At 45.9% G+C, this 15,434-nt stretch overlaps 1 protein-coding gene across 2 annotated transcripts in view; it reads left to right on the top strand.

The window, feature by feature from the left end:
• MYO5B (myosin VB) overlaps window positions 1–15,434 on the top strand; it is a 338,131-nt gene that overhangs the window by 222,631 nt on the left and 100,066 nt on the right. For both annotated transcript variants that reach the window (XM_058557083.1, XM_058557084.1), the window contains exons 12-14: window positions 250–390; window positions 9,201–9,323; window positions 10,085–10,168. In XM_058557083.1, coding sequence (XP_058413066.1) covers window positions 250–390; window positions 9,201–9,323; window positions 10,085–10,168 — 348 coding nt within the window. The remainder of the gene's footprint in view (window positions 1–249; window positions 391–9,200; window positions 9,324–10,084; window positions 10,169–15,434) is intronic.

The raw sequence follows: 15,434 nt of genomic DNA, 5'->3' as shown, positions 1-15,434 counted from the left end.
CGATTGGTTGGGATATGACAATGTGGGTGATTATTAGAATGTCCTAGGGAAAGGTTCACATGGGAATGAGGATCACCTAACCGAGCTTTTCTTGCCTGCAGTCATGACTGTGACTGTGTGCCCAAACCTTTTCTGGTGGATAGGCACCATCCTCCACAACTCAGAACTCTTGTGATTGAAGCTCAGGGGAGATCAGTATTAAGGTGTGTCTGCAGTTCACTAACCTTGACCTTTCACTTCTTGCCCTAGCATGTATTCAAACTGGAGCAAGAAGAATACATGAAAGAGCAGATCCCTTGGACCTTGATTGATTTTTATGATAACCAGCCTTGTATTGACCTCATAGAAGCTAAGCTGGGCATCTTGGACCTGTTGGATGAAGAATGTAAGGTAAAACTGATGATGCTATCATTGAATTAGTTCAATTCTAGGCTTGGGGTGTGGCTGAGGACAGCTGTGTGGTGCAAAGGAACACGTGAGATCTCAAAGCTGGAATTTCATCTGTGATTAGCCGGCCTTTAGTGTGCTGGGGGAAGCATTGATGTCCATTCTGCATACTAGAAAGTACTGGAAGGTAACACATTGAGCATAACTGGCAGGTATTGCTACTTTGATGATCATGTGCCTCTTTTGGCAGAGACTGGGTAGTATGGATTGGCAAAATGTGATGGTGGTATGGATTTGGTGTCCCAGATATCCCAGGTGCCGAGAGAAAGACCCCAACATCTAGACAGGCATCCGCAGAGAGTGAGGGCTCAAGAGCTCAGCATCATCTTTGCCATGCCAGCTGGCTTGTGAGTGATAGGGCTACATGGCCTGGTGGCAGGTGAGATCTATAGATTTTCCCCTATGTAGCTTTTTGTGGACTCTACCTGATATGCCAGGGGAGGTCCTGAATGGCCAGCATGGAGAGAACCAGGCAGCCTTGGGAATGTGGGGCAGAGGGATCTGGGTGTTATCAGTCACCTAACTTCTTTGGCCTTTGGTTTCCTGCTCTATGAATTGGTGGGGGTTGGATCTGATGATCTTCAAAATTTCTCCCAGTTTGGTGGTTGCCGATAAGGAGGTAAATATATACCAACTCCTCCAATAATGGAAACTCGAATCAAAAGGTGTAGAAATCACATGATTCTTGGTATTAAAAGAGAAGACACCCAGTTGCTTTTACTCTCTGGTCTCCCATGTCTTGCCTGGAAAGGATGCAGTGCTGCTTGGTGGTTTGGGAGAAGGAGATGTTTCCTTTCCAGAAGGGCTCTCCTAGTTTCATTGCCTTTTAAAATGAAAAGGAACGGTTAATAAAACAATAGAAGACAGTGAAAATATATGGAAAGCCACAGCACGTTTTTATCTAATGATTTTCAGCACTTCTTCAGAGCCGTGGACTTCATCCGGAGTCAGATCCAGGAAGAGGTAGGCAGGTGGGTGCCTAGGCCTGCTGCACCTGTGAGGTTGCGGTAAAGGTGATAGAACGCTTGTCCCTGCATCAAGTGGCACTGGCTAAATGACCGAAGTCATAGCCCAGGCCCTCTAGTCTCCCTTCCTGGTGTTTACCTCTCACTCACTCTCTTGGTTCAGTGTCCACTGCCAACAGCTTCCTTCTGACGCCCAGCAGGAACACCCTCCCCTCCCCCAGTCTCTTTTGTGACCCTGTCTCTAAGCGTCTCCTCCTGCTCCACACCCCCAACCCCAAAGGCAACACCATGTCCTCTGTCCAACCGAGGCCTCTGGGCTGCTGAGCCAGCATAGCTCCCCCAGGCCTGGGCTCCAGCAGGACTCCAGCTCTTCACTCCCCTACCCATGGTGAAGGCCAAGGTCGTCCACAGCTCCGAGGAGCGCATCAGGCAGGCTGTAGTGCACTGCTCTGCCTGGTTCTGTGAAGCGCTAGCTGTAACATAAGCCGTAACCCCAGGGGCATGGCCTCTGCTTTCGCGTTTGCACACACCTCTCATAAAAACACCTGAATGCTTCAGGGTGACTGATTCTGTGAGTTGAGCAGCTGCCTAATTGCTTTTCAGTGAATTACCTTGCCTTTAGCAGGCAAACTAGGGCCACTTGTGGGTTTGCATTGGCTTGTGGTTTGATGTTCTCTGAGGTGCCACTACCCAAGGGAACATGTCACATGAATGTCAAGCCGCAGTGGTGAGAACACAGGTGCCAATGCACAGGTGCAGAGACCTCAGACTGCTGTCCAGAGGGTGAGACACATGCCACTGAGAGGAAACCCGGAGCAATGCAGGGCTGGGGAGCAGGTGGTCACAGGAGTGGTGGGAGGGTGCTTAGGAGGGTGCCAGAAAAGTAGGCAGGGCTCTGCAGGGAGGCCCAAGATGCAAATATTCAGCAATTATGAAAGTAACCTTCCCAAATCCTTCAACTTTGTAGCCTTGGATAGTCCCAGTGCGATAGGGACCCCCTGACCTTCCTGTTCTCAGTCTCCTACTGAGTGTACACCACCTGGGGCTTCCTGTTGGAATCTATTTTGCTTTTGAGAAGCTGAGCAAAAGTAAACTCCAGCTGTGTCTATATGGGTGATCTCTGCCTTATGCTCTGTGGAGCCTTCTCTTTGGGTCAGATTTATAAAATTAGGTGATTTAAGTTGAAGACTGTATCCAGCTCAAACTGCTGTCACTGCAATCCATCAGGCACCCAGAATGTATTGTGCACCTACTACTGTATGTCTGGTCTTGGGGGAAAGACCCTCAGGAGAGGGGGATGGGATCTCCCTGCTGGCCAGCAAAGGGTGAAGAGGGACAGGATGGTGCTCAGGAGGAGCTTGGCCTGAGTGAGTGGGGGTAGGCCAGGTGAGGGCTGTGGACAGGGACCAGGGCCATATTTGGAGGTCAGGATCCCAGAGGAGGCTGGAAGAGGCATGGCTACAGCCCAAGGGCGCAGAGTGACAGCTGAACAGCATTGAGGCCAGGGGACACTGACTGAGAAGGACTGCTGAGGTGCATGCAGCCACTGTGGTTCTGTTCCTTGCTTTTCTGTCCCCGAGTCTCCGTAGAAGGGCAGGTCTGAAGAAAGCCTGTATTTCCTGCTAATCAAGCGGGTGGGGGCTTGGAGTGTTGAGATATGGGATAGAACTGTGAATGTGACACATTCAAACTCACTGGCAGCCGAGGCCATGGGTGCAGCGGGGGTGGCAAAGCTGAACACCAAATGAAGGAATAATGCAAAACCCTACAGTGTAGAAACCTTTTTCTATCAGATTTATTTGCTCTGGGAATTCAGAGTTATTCAGCCTAATCTGATGTAGCTCCTAGTAACAGATGTTATTACATTTGTTAAAACTCATGGAACTGTACACTTAAAAAGGGTGCGTTTTACTATATGGAAATTACACCATAATAAATCTGACTAAAATATAGGGCAGCTTGCTGCCCCCTTCTGGAAGAACCCATGGCTTTGAGCCTAAGCAGGTTAGGAATTCCCGTGGAGTTGGTCACAACTGGGCAACTTGGCATGCCTTGGGAACCATCCTGTCGGACGGTGGAGCTGCCTCAGACCCGTGCCTTTCCTCCACTGTTGCTTGCTCAGACACGTTCTGTAGGATTAGAAAGAATAATGAGATGGCGCTGTGAAAAATTGGGTTCTGTGACCCCTGTGTGATGGGTCACAAAGCCAAATGAAGGATTAGATTCATGGTATAAAAGCAGCCATTGGGAGAATCACTTTTCCTGGAGGAGGCAGACAGTGGCAGGCAGGGCTGATGAGCTGAGATTCAAATTAGAAATATGGAGATGAGGTGGCCGTGGATTGAAGGGGGCAGCACACAAGGTAGTTTTCCCCAGAGCCTGTGATGGGTGCCAGAAGCCACAGAGGAGGCCTGGGGACCAGAATATCAAACAGCTCAAGATTCCTTCAGGTGGAAAAGCCCCTTTGTGGTCATGGACTTCTAGTCATACCCAGACCAAGCCACAGACTACAGCTGCTCCTTAGGAACCAAGGGGGCAGGAGAGGGTGTTTGCTTATAGGGATGTTAATCTCCAGGCTGCTCTGAACAAAACTCTCCCGCCTGCAGTGCTCTCTCAGGCTGCTGTGGGGGCTGCATGACAGAAGCCACATCTAAGCCATATTCAGACCAGACATGTCCTGCCCTCCCTCTTGGAGGAACAAACTAGATAGGACTGATAGGATACGAGACATCTGTGCACGTTTCCTTGTAAGTGACATATTTGCATTTTAGCAGGAGTTTTCTGAAAGTGATATCTTGACCTCCAAAAGCAATTTCAGTGAATAAAAATGCAGACACTGTCTCAGGTTGAAGAGATGGTGTTAGGGGCCCACAAAGGCAGGCCTGGGGGTGCAGGGAGGCAAGCTCTGCCCTGTGTGACTAGGATTCTTTTGTTTCGTGGAACCCAGCCTGAAGAGCCGACCAGGATGGACCTTCCTAATTACTGTATAACTGTTGAGGCAATGGAAGGACAGCTGGCTGAAGACAGTGGGAGGTGAATGCCCTTCTGTTTCCTTCCCTGGGCCCAGCCTGCTCTCAGGAGAGTTTACGGTGTGTTAAGGTCAAGGGCTCGTGGTTTCTTGAGAAGTAGCCCCTGAGGTCTCCTTGTCCAATGTGTTTGTGAACAGATTTGAAACCTGTGATAGAGGGAGGTGAAGTGGCTTTCGCGCACCCATTCATTCATCCAGCCAGCAAACCCCATGTTCCTGCGTAACTAACTGACCCCTGCCCTTCCACACACCTCGGAGGGGTCAGGCAAGCCCTGAAGTCATCACCTGGGATGAGGGAGAACTGAGAGCGCTGAGGAGGAGGGGCCTGAGAAGAGAGAGTGTCATGGGGAAAAGCATTCCCAAAAGGGCTCTGTAAGCAGAGAAGTCAGATGAGGGGAGGGGTGCTCTGGGCAAAAGGAATGTCACATTTGCAGAACTTGAAATGATCTGATTTGTCCAGAGCCTGTGGTGCCGGCGGGTGAGGTTAGGAAGCAGGAACCGTCAGAGGCTGGGAGGCTCTGCTGCCTGAAGAAGGTGTTTGGACTCGACTCTGCAGCTGCAGGCTCTGGGGATCGAAGGGTGTGAAGCAGGGAGAATGTGATCAGATCTGAACTATTCTTCAGCAGATCTTTGTGGCGACTGTGTGAAAGCTAAGATGGAGAGGGAGACTGGAGTAAGAAGAGCAGTGGTGACGTTGCTGTAGTCGGGGTGGGAGAGGATGAAGGCATGGAGAGTGGAGGGGGGCGGGGGTCAGGAAGGAGGTGGGCAGCGTGTGGGCCTCCGAGGGCCACTGCATCTGACAGCGCATTGTTGCTTAGACAGGTTTCAAGGGCGTTGTCTGGGCGGAAGCCTAGTTTCAGTAACGAGAAGAGGCTAAAAGGTAAGGCAGTGGAGATGGCAAGTTTGAATTCCATTGTGGAGGCCTGGCTGTGAAAAGGAGAAGCCGAGAGAGAGGAAGGGCAGGAGAGCAAGCAGCTGAGGATTCCGAGAGAGAGAGGGAAGGTGGGTAGATACTGGTCCCTAGGAGGAGGCAGGGGTGGGTGGATAGGATGGCAGCCAGAGGAGAAGCACTGGTCCCTTCTCTTGGACAAGTGAGAGGGATAGGGTGGCTGTGGATGCAGATGAGTTTCTGCATCTAGAGCAGGAATTTGAGTTTCCTGCTTGACAACCTCTTTTCCCTATGAAGGAGGAAATGAGGCCTCTGCTAAGAAGTGGCAGAGTTAGAAGCTTGAAGAGAATGGAGGAAGAGGGGCATGACATCCCATAAACAGGAAGAGAAATACCAGAGTGCATAGATCTGTTTGCTGAGGTCAAAGACCATAAATTGAGATACAGGAGTTGTCTCGGTCAACTCCCACCTTAGATCTGGGCACAATGTCTTAATCTCTAGAAGTGATTCTCACAATGAAATTTGATTTTATTTTTTTGGCATTAATACTAAATTATCAACAGGACTTGATTAAGGGAAGAGGAGTTGATGCATGATCCTAGCCAGCCACCAGGTGTGGGAAAGGACAGGATGGGTAGTTGGGTTGGTCTAGAATTGGTGTTCTGCTGAGCACACAGAGGGGTGTTTTATGAAGGTGGAAAAGTAAAGGCCTGGAACTGACATGGGGATGGCTGCCAGGTGGGGAGGAAGGTGCCACCAACACCTAGAGAGTTATTAGGACAGCAGAGTCCTGGGGTCCCAGCTGGGCTTCTTTGATGGTGAGGAGGATCCAGAGGTGTTGATGGTGGCATGGTCATTGGAGAGGTCAGCAGTGGTAGGAGGCATCAGGGAGCCCACAGAGGTATGGGATGGAACGAGATAGTGAGTGAGTGACCAGGAGGCAGACGTTGGTGGCAGTGGCCCAAGAAGACGTGGACAAGAAGCGGCGATGGAGTAACTGGCTCTGGGATCCTTACACGTCTGCTCTTGTTGGCTGTTGCACTGGGGGCAGGCTTTGGCCAGTGATGGTGGCCATCTGAGAGTGAGCACAATTTCTGACCAGGGTTCCAAAGAGCATGTTGGTGAAAAGTTGTCCTGGGCCACAGGCTTTGTACCCCAGTCTGTTGAGGAAGAGGAGCTTAGTAAGCCCAATGACTTTCACTCCCATCACCCCATTTTTTCTCTTTTATTTTATTAGCAGAAAGTAAAATCAGGTTTAATGTATTTTTAACAGCTTTATTGAGATATAATTAACATACTCAATTCACCCATTTGGAATACGCAATTCATTGGTTTTTAGTATATTCACAGAGTTGTACAACCATCACCACTACAATCAATTTTAGAACATTTTTATCACTACATAAAGAAACCCATTAGCAATCTCCATTCCTCCACAGCCCTAGACAACCACTAATCTACTTTCTGTCTCTATAGATTTCCCTATTTTGTATAGATGGAACCTTCACTTTTTGATGTGACCAGTGGCCAACACAGCAAGTCAGAGGGCCTAGGCCTCTGAAAGAGAGTACTCACCTAGCTGGGATCCAGGCTCCTGGTCCAGGGCCCTCTTCACATCACTTTGAGAGGAGAGTAAGGATGCTTGTGTGAAGCCACTTGTAGATTCTTTTTTAAAGGATTCGATTCACTGCATATTCCAGAGCTATACTGATAGCTGCAAATCTAAATGATTTTATCAAAATGCAAACTTTGCTTTCTTTCTCCTATGCCTGTTTTAAATCTACTTTTAAGGAAAGATTTTTGGAGATAAGTGCCTTCCACCTAATCCTGCCTTCATGCCTGCCTTTCAGACTCTCTGTTGTCAGGCAGGAAAGCATAATAGTGAGGAGCACATGCCCCCAGGCCAGCCTGTCTTGGTTTGAGCTCCAGCTCTGCTACTTCCCAGCTGTGACCGTGGGGAAGTTACCTAACTTCTCTGCCTCGGTTTCTTCATCTGTAAAATGTGCATAAACATAGTGCCTTCCATCATAGGATTGTTGTGAAGATTAAATGAGTTGATACTTCTAAGATGTATAGAAAGCTGCCTGGCAAATAATAAGTGCTCTGGGCATTTGCTATTAGTATTATCTGAGAATGTTAGTTGTTATGAATTCCTGCTGGCCCTTATTTTCAGTTGAGGGTGGACGATGACAAGAGACACTGACCCTCATCAGGAAATATGTGTACACATGACCTTGCTCATTGATTCCTGCCGGTCTGAATTGTGAATATGCAGGATTGAGGAGTCTTCTAACAGAGGTCCAATTTCATTGTCAAGATAAGATGATTTTGGTATTGGCAATTATAAGCAGTGACCTAGGTGGGGCTTCTCATCATGGTCCTGCCCCTGCTGTTCTGTCTGCCCCAGTTCTGCCCGTCCTGGGTCCATTGTATTCCTGTCTTCCGGCCTCGTCTCCTGACAGCCCTGCCAGGCTGACCCCTTCCTTCCCCCATACCTGGTGTTTCTAAACATGGATGCTTAGAGACAAATATAAAACAGTATATATTAAAAAATGCTAAATTAAATATATTTTATTTTGTCTGTCCAATACAATAGCCTCCTTCAAGAAAAAGTTTTCTTGAATTTCCTATGGCACTTAGCAATGGATATTCAATACTAGTTACACCAAATTGAATATTGAGAAAAATTCATTTTGATTACAAAGTATGTGTGTAAGCATTTTTCTTACGGCACAGATGTTATTAATTTACTAAACAAAGCCCTTTTTAAATGGCTAGTGCAGGGGTCACCTTCAACCCTGTCTGATCCAAATGTACAGTCTAAACTAATGAAGGACAAGTCACGGAGTGACCCATAACTGAGGAATGGCGGTGTGTAGTGGTGTTCAGGGATGACAGAGGAGGGAGCACCTTCCCATCAGCAGAGTTACCATCATCCTTGGCAGTTTGAATGGTGGTTACAGTGATTCTGTGTTATATTTTCAACAAAGCAAGATGCCTTTTCACTTTTGAAGCCATCTCTAAAGATACCGAAAGGGGCTGCCCTTCAGAATTCTTAATGTAGTGAAACCTCTAAATCTAGTTTTAAATTTGGGGGAGGCAGAGATTAGTACCATGTAGCTCAATCACTAGGTACTTACTACCCAATGTGTGGCCAGAACCCAATTCTAAGTTCTTTGAGGAGCAGGAAAAAAATGGTAACGCCTAGTCCTTGAACCCAGCGAACTTATTTTGTGGTGACGAGACAATACACAAAAACCAACGATGAACAGTATTAGGCAGTATATGTGTAAGAGCTTGATTGTGAGGAATCTCAAAATGAGATCAAGAGTGGTCAGGAAAGGCTTCAGAGAAGAGGGCAGACATGAGCCAAGCCTGGGCAGTGGCATTTAGATGAGCTTAGAGAGAGACAGGGTGGGTTTCCTGCTGCAGGAGTTGGCCTGAGTGAACAGGAGCATGGCGCTAGAGGTGGACGTGGCATGTTCACGTCACGGAAGTCACTGGGCTGACGGGAGGAAAGAAGCATCTTCAAATCTGTCTTGTGGGTTGTGACTCTGCTCCTGTGACCTTGGCTTCCACCCTCATCCTCTCCTAAACCTTCCAGCGTCTGCCAACCAGCGAGTTCTTTCAGGCTCAGCACACTCCTACAGACACCACAGGAGCCAACCCACATGGCGTGTTGACACGCCATGTCAGGATCCTAAGTTTCCACTGTTGAATCTTGTTTTCCATGTCCACTTAGGGTCCAGGTCTGAGAGCCAAATCCTATCTCATGAGGTCAACTTACTGAAAGACTCCACCACTCTGCCTTGACTCTTTGCTTCCTTTTTTCTCTTCACAAAGCACTCTGTCCTGTTTTGTGGTTCTGCAGGTCCCCAAAGGAACTGACCAGAATTGGGCTCAGAAGCTCTATGACCGGCACTCTGGCAGCCAGCACTTCCAGAAACCCCGCATGTCCAACACGGCCTTTATTGTCGTGCACTTTGCGGACAAGGTGGGTCTCCTTTTTGTGGGCTTTGGCGCTCCATTAGCCCTGCCCTAGGTAGACTCAGGGTGTCTGGGGTAGGAGGGAGCTGTCCCTTTTGAGTTCAGGTGGTCTGAAGTCTCTGTAGGTAGACTTCCTCTTTTTCTTCCCCTTCCCACGCCATCTCTATGATTCGCCAACGTGTTACTTCATGGCAAAACCCCACAGGGGGTTGTGGTTGCCCAATCATATGCTTAACAAACATTTATTAAGGGTCTCTATCCTGTGAATAGAGCAGCACATAAAATAGTCACGGCTCTATCCCCCTGGAGCTTGAGAGAGAAAAGGAAAGTGAAAACAGAATGGTCTCTTCTTTGGGGGGCCCCTTTCCCAATAACTGGCATAGACATGGAATTGTTCTATGTAGGTTTCTGTTCTGTGTGCACTAGCCCAGTGCTTCCCAAATTTCCGTGTACACATAAGTCACCTGGGGTCTTGTTAAAATGCAGGTTCTAATTCAGTAGGTCTGAGGTGTGGCTGACAAGCTGCATTTACAGCACCCAAAGGAAGCCTTCTATTGAAGAGAACCCTTTGAAAACAGTTATGTTTTTCCACAAAATGAATGCTCAATTCCCTCTATGTAAATCCTGATCACATCTTGGGTTTGCATTTTAAATGGGAACATCTGTGGGGCTCCTGTCTACTCACAACTCTTTTCAGAAAACACTGTGTGGGTGAGATGAAACTACACAAGCAGCTGCAAAGCATGAACTACTGTTTCTGTTTCCCAGGTGGAGTACCTTTCAGATGGTTTTCTGGAGAAAAACAGAGACACGGTGTATGAAGAGCAGATCAACATCCTGAAGGCAAGCAAGGTGAGAGCATCAGAAGCAGGGAACTAGAGCAGGAATGTCGACAGTCAGAGTCGAGACCGTGCATTTAATTTCTGTTTAGCCGTCTACGGAACCTCCCCATAAGCAAAAACTTAAAATAAATGGAGTAAAAGGTAGGATTTAAGGGACACTTAAATCTACTATTTTGGAATGCTACTCTTTATTATCTGCAGAATTTATTTCCTTTTCATGAGCATAACAAAAAGATAGCAAATATTGTGTCCATTCTACAGGTAGAGGAAACAAGGCACCAAGTCACATAAATATTTATTAAGCACCTACCTTGTGAAGCGCTGCCCTAAACACGCCCAGCATCATACAAAGATGAAGAAGACAGGTTGCTTACGTGCTAGTGGTCTGTGAGTGGGCAAATAAATGCACGCACACAGTAACAGCTAAGAGAGAGGAGGCACGGGGAGGGCGTCCTGCAGCCAGGGAGAAGCATGGGTACCACCGTTCCAGAAGGCTGGACCCCTGGTGCAGATGCCACTGCTGGCTTGAACCCTTCAGAGGAAACCCAGAGAAGAGCTCTCCAGGATTTAGGAGGCTTTCTCTCAGACCACATGATACTGAGCTCACTGCAGGGGCCTGATAACGCTAGAAATGGCAGATTAATGTCTCTTTGTGATAAGTTTTAGGTGAATGCAATAGGGTGAGATGATGGAATGGAAGAAATACACCCAGCAAAATGGACCCGAGTACTTAAAGGCAGGTAAACCTTATTAAGTCACATGGCCCCAAGGAGGCAAGGAGTTGAGGAAGGATTTGAGTCAGGACCAGTGTGTGGGCAGCCCGGGCAGACCCCTGCCCAGTGTCCTCTCTAGATATCTGGACCATCAGGGAATTAGTCGTCACTGAGACAATTTGCTTTGGGGAAATGTGAATGTCATTTTGGAGTTCAGTGCAAGAATAACCTCTCAGCTTGCCAGGTTTCCAGCTCTCTAGTCCATGGTGATTAAAAGGACTTTTCCATTCTTTACAGGGGTGCCGGGGGGACGGGAGAGGAACCACCCAAGGCACGGGGAGAGAGTGGAAGTAGATGGTTTGAGCACTAGGAGCACATTTCCATCAAGCGTTTCATAGAAGCTTAGAGCCTGTGACCTCATGTTAGTCTGACGGTGGCCTCAGAGGGCTGAGAAACTTTACTGTCTTACTACGTGTTGCTCCTTTCAGGTTAGGAGCATAAATGAGGGATGGGAGAGAGACAGTTGGGTGATTTCCATTTAATACAGAGTTTGGTTCTGCCGTTGTATGGATTTTGTCTTAATTTAAGTGTCTCAAAGGGATCCCAGAATCTAAAAAGGAATTTCTCATGCTCTCTGGCAGATCATCTTTTATTAGTAACTGAGTTTTTTTTTCTTATTTTTATTTAACAATTTTATTGAGTGTGTGGCATGTAGTGGTAACAAATACATGTAGTTAACCTCATGGAACTTACAGTCTATTGAAAAAGATATACAGTTTAATTACAAATTGTGGTAATGCTGTGAAGGTCAAGGAGGTGCTGTGAAAAGAATAACAGGCATATGTTGGGAGTCCCCAGGACCACCCCAGGTTCAATCGTTTGCTAGGAAGACTCAGAGAACGCAGCATATGGTCATACCCATGGCTGTGATTTATTACAGCAAAAGGATCCAAAGCAAAATCAGCACAAGGAAAAGGTCCATGGGGTGAAGTGTGGGGGACACCAGGCACAAGCTTCCCGGAATCCTCTCCCAGTGGAATCACACAGAACATGCTTAATTCCCTCAGCAGCAAGCTGTGACGATACCTGTGGAATGTCTCCCAGGGCAGCTCACGTGAGCGTAGGTATTCAGGGTTTTGGTTGGGAGTCAGTTATGTAGGCCCCCTTTGCCTAGCACATACCAGAATTCCAGACTCCAGAAGGAGAGCAGGTGTTCAGCATAAACCATATTGTTTGCATAAACAGCATAGGCACAGTAAGAGCCATTCTTACTAGGAATTGGTGAAAACCCTCCTGAAATCCAAATTCCCAGACGCCAGCCAAGGGTCAACCTTGTAAGCAGGGCTTTGTAAGAATAGCAGTCTCAGGCCTACTCTGTCAACTCTTTTCTATGCAGGCGAATCATTTTAGATTGAGGGTACTGGATTTTTATTAGAAAAGAAATATGGTCATGCGCCACATAACAATGTTTCGGTCAACAATGGACTGCATCTACAATGGTAGCCCATGAGATTAGTACCATATAGCCTAGTTGTGTAGTGGGCTATACCATGTAGGTTTGTATAAGTACTCTATGATGTTTGTACAATGACAGGATCACCTAACGACGCATTTCTCAGAACGTATCCCTGTCGTTAAGTGACGTATAACTATATAGGCTCATAAAAATTCAAATAGTATAGAAATATATAAAAGTATTCTCTCCTATTCCTTGACCCACCTTTTCATGAATTCCCATTCTGCATATACAATCATATTGGTACATCTTTTTAAGATTGAAATGAATCACATTATGCATACTCCTCTCTAATTTAAGTGTTTACTTGACATTATGTCTTGGCCATCTTTCCACGTGAATATGTATCTACTTTTCTTTTTTTAAACAGATGCTAATTCAAATAATGCTGCAATGAATGCCATTTGCCTATGTCTTTGCTTACTTGTATAATTATATCTGTCAGGTAAATTTTTAGAACTGATGGTTCAAAGAGTATGCACTTCAGAAGTTTATAGCTATTGCTAAGTTGGAGTATAAAACAAGTCTGTGATCTACTCTTAAAAGGGAACTCCCTCTCTTCCCTACCCACCTGCCACAACTCTAGCTCTCCCCTTCAGTAACGAATATTTCTAAAGAACCAGTGACCTTGTTGCCAACTCCCCCATCCCAGCAAACCCTATGAGGTGCTGTGATGGTGACCAGTAGCACTCAGAGATTAACCAAGAGCGGCTTCTAGGCCCACCAGACCCTAGCAGGAGAAGGGCTAAGAACTCTCCACCCTGAACCCAGTCTAGCCCATTTCAGACATCCCAGAAGATAGAAAGTAAAGACCGACACTAGGTCACTATAAACCAACAGGCGGGCTCTACACAGGCTGCGGCTACAAATCAGAGAGTGAGTCGAAGTGTGCTTTAAATCTCTTGGACAGATGGACGTGTCTGGCATCATCTGTCTCTCTAGCATTTTTAAAGCTCATTGTTTACTGAGCCTCTATTATTTTCTTTGAAGTTTTTAGTTTTCACAGCGGTCCTACAAGGTTTCTAACTCCATGTTATAGAGAGAAAAAGAAAGACCTAGAAAGATACAAGGCTCTGTGGCATGGAGGTAATGCCCAATTTTTTATTGGTTTTCATCTCACTAAGCAAAGCTAAATCTCAAATCCTGTATGTCAGTTCATAGTTTTACTTAAAGTATTTTTATTTTATGAGAGACCTATTAGCTTTTGTCTTTTGTGTGGCACACCTGACAAGAAGTTAACAAATCATTGTGAATAATAAAACAATATGGGATGGAAGACTCCCATGTACCCAACAGCCAAAGGGATGTTTGAAGAACTCCCACCAAGAGCAGTGAAATAAAACGATGTTAATGAGAATGTAATTAAAGCCAGTCACACTGCTGAAGAGGTTATAATGTAGCTAATTGCTTTCTCAGCTATCAGAGAGCCATAAATAGAGACCTAAGTAAAGAAATGCCTCTTTGAAACATTACTTGAAGTTATTAACAGACTAATTCGTCTTAGATGCTGAAGATGGAGGTTTTTCCCTCCCAGTGTTTGTTTATTATAAAAAGCAATATTTTATCAATCTGAAAAAAAGTCTCAAAAGGAGAATATTTTTCCTCTGAAGATGTCCTATTCCAGGGCAGCACTGAGTTGTAGGGCAGAGGGATGAACAGTGGGTTGAGGGTTGATGCCAGTAAGTGCTGGGTAGCAAGGGCCATCTTGGGCATTGTTCCCAGGCAGGCAGTCCTGATGCCGTCTCTCCACTCCATCCCAGCAGAAGGGATCTTGAGACCAATATGGTCCAGAGGCCAGATAGACCATATTGGCCCAAAGCCGCCTACCCTGGGCCAAGACAATCCATGAGGTCCAAGCGTCACAAGGAAGTAGCTCAGACAAGGCCCAAATGCGCTGTCTCCTTATCTCCTTTCTACTTCCTGGGCTTGACTTCACCTTATCAAGGAATGACAACGTATCTGTGTCCATTGCTTTCCACACTGGTTTGTCCTTACAGGCTACACACATTCCATTTTCAGCAATTACATTTACTTTTTTAAAAATTGGTTTATCACTTTTTATATAAGAGCTTTGAGATATAATTGACATACTTTAAAACACTTGCTTTTAAATGTATTTGGAGTGCTTCCTGTTTAAAATCAGTTTGTGCTGGTAGTTAAAAAAGCATCTACCAATATTTAGAATAAATAGGTCACTATACAAGGGAACTTTTAGTTGATAAAACAATATCATCATCCTTTTTGCAATACAGGAAAGTCCACCTTTTTCTTGTTTTTTTTTTTTTTTTTTTTTTCGTGAGGAATACCAGCCCCGAGCTAACATCCGTGCCCATCTCCCTCTACTTTGTATGGGATGCCGCCACAGCATGGCTTGACAAGCAGTGTATCTGTGCGCGCCCGGGATCCGGGCCTGCGAACCTTGGGCTGCCGAAGCAGAGTGCACGCACTTAACCGCTGCGCCACCGGGCCGGCCCCCGCGTTTTTCTTTAAAAAAATGAAGTGCCAAGACTTTTCCTCCAAAGCCCATTTCAAACACATTATTTCTTACATAAAAGTTGGAGATTTTTTTCCATAGGGTAGCATTGACCATGTAAAAGAATTGATTGAAAAGAAAATATATTTTTTTATTATGTTTTCAGCCAGAGTTTTTAAAGATAAGATTCTAGGCAAGAGATTCCAATCAAACAGTTATTATAGCGTGTCATATTTTGGTCTCACGTGTCTGTTTTAAAGGAAAGATATTTTATGTTCTTAGAAACAGAAGTGAATAGGCATGATTTCCAAGGTAACAGCTATGTATGTAGCTGTAATTGACATTTTTCTTAAACTGTCAAATGGTCTTTAGAAAGTGTTTCCGTACTTCTTTTAATTCCTTTTCAAATAGATTTTCCTCAGGCTTTTAAAATCTATGTATAGACTTGAATAGCAGAGAATACCAAAGCCACTACCTGTGGACACTTTCAAATAAGAGACAGACAGGATGAGGGATGTGCTGGTTTTGTTTGAAGATATTATCCGAGTGTTTTCAAGATTGAAGGGAGCGAATT

Source organism: Diceros bicornis, chromosome 16, assembly GCF_020826845.1.
Source record: "Diceros bicornis minor isolate mBicDic1 chromosome 16, mDicBic1.mat.cur, whole genome shotgun sequence".
NCBI classification, from domain to species: Eukaryota; Metazoa; Chordata; class Mammalia; order Perissodactyla; family Rhinocerotidae; genus Diceros; species Diceros bicornis.
Note: the sequence above shows the minus strand (reverse complement) of the source record. Positions and strands in the feature narration are given on the sequence as shown.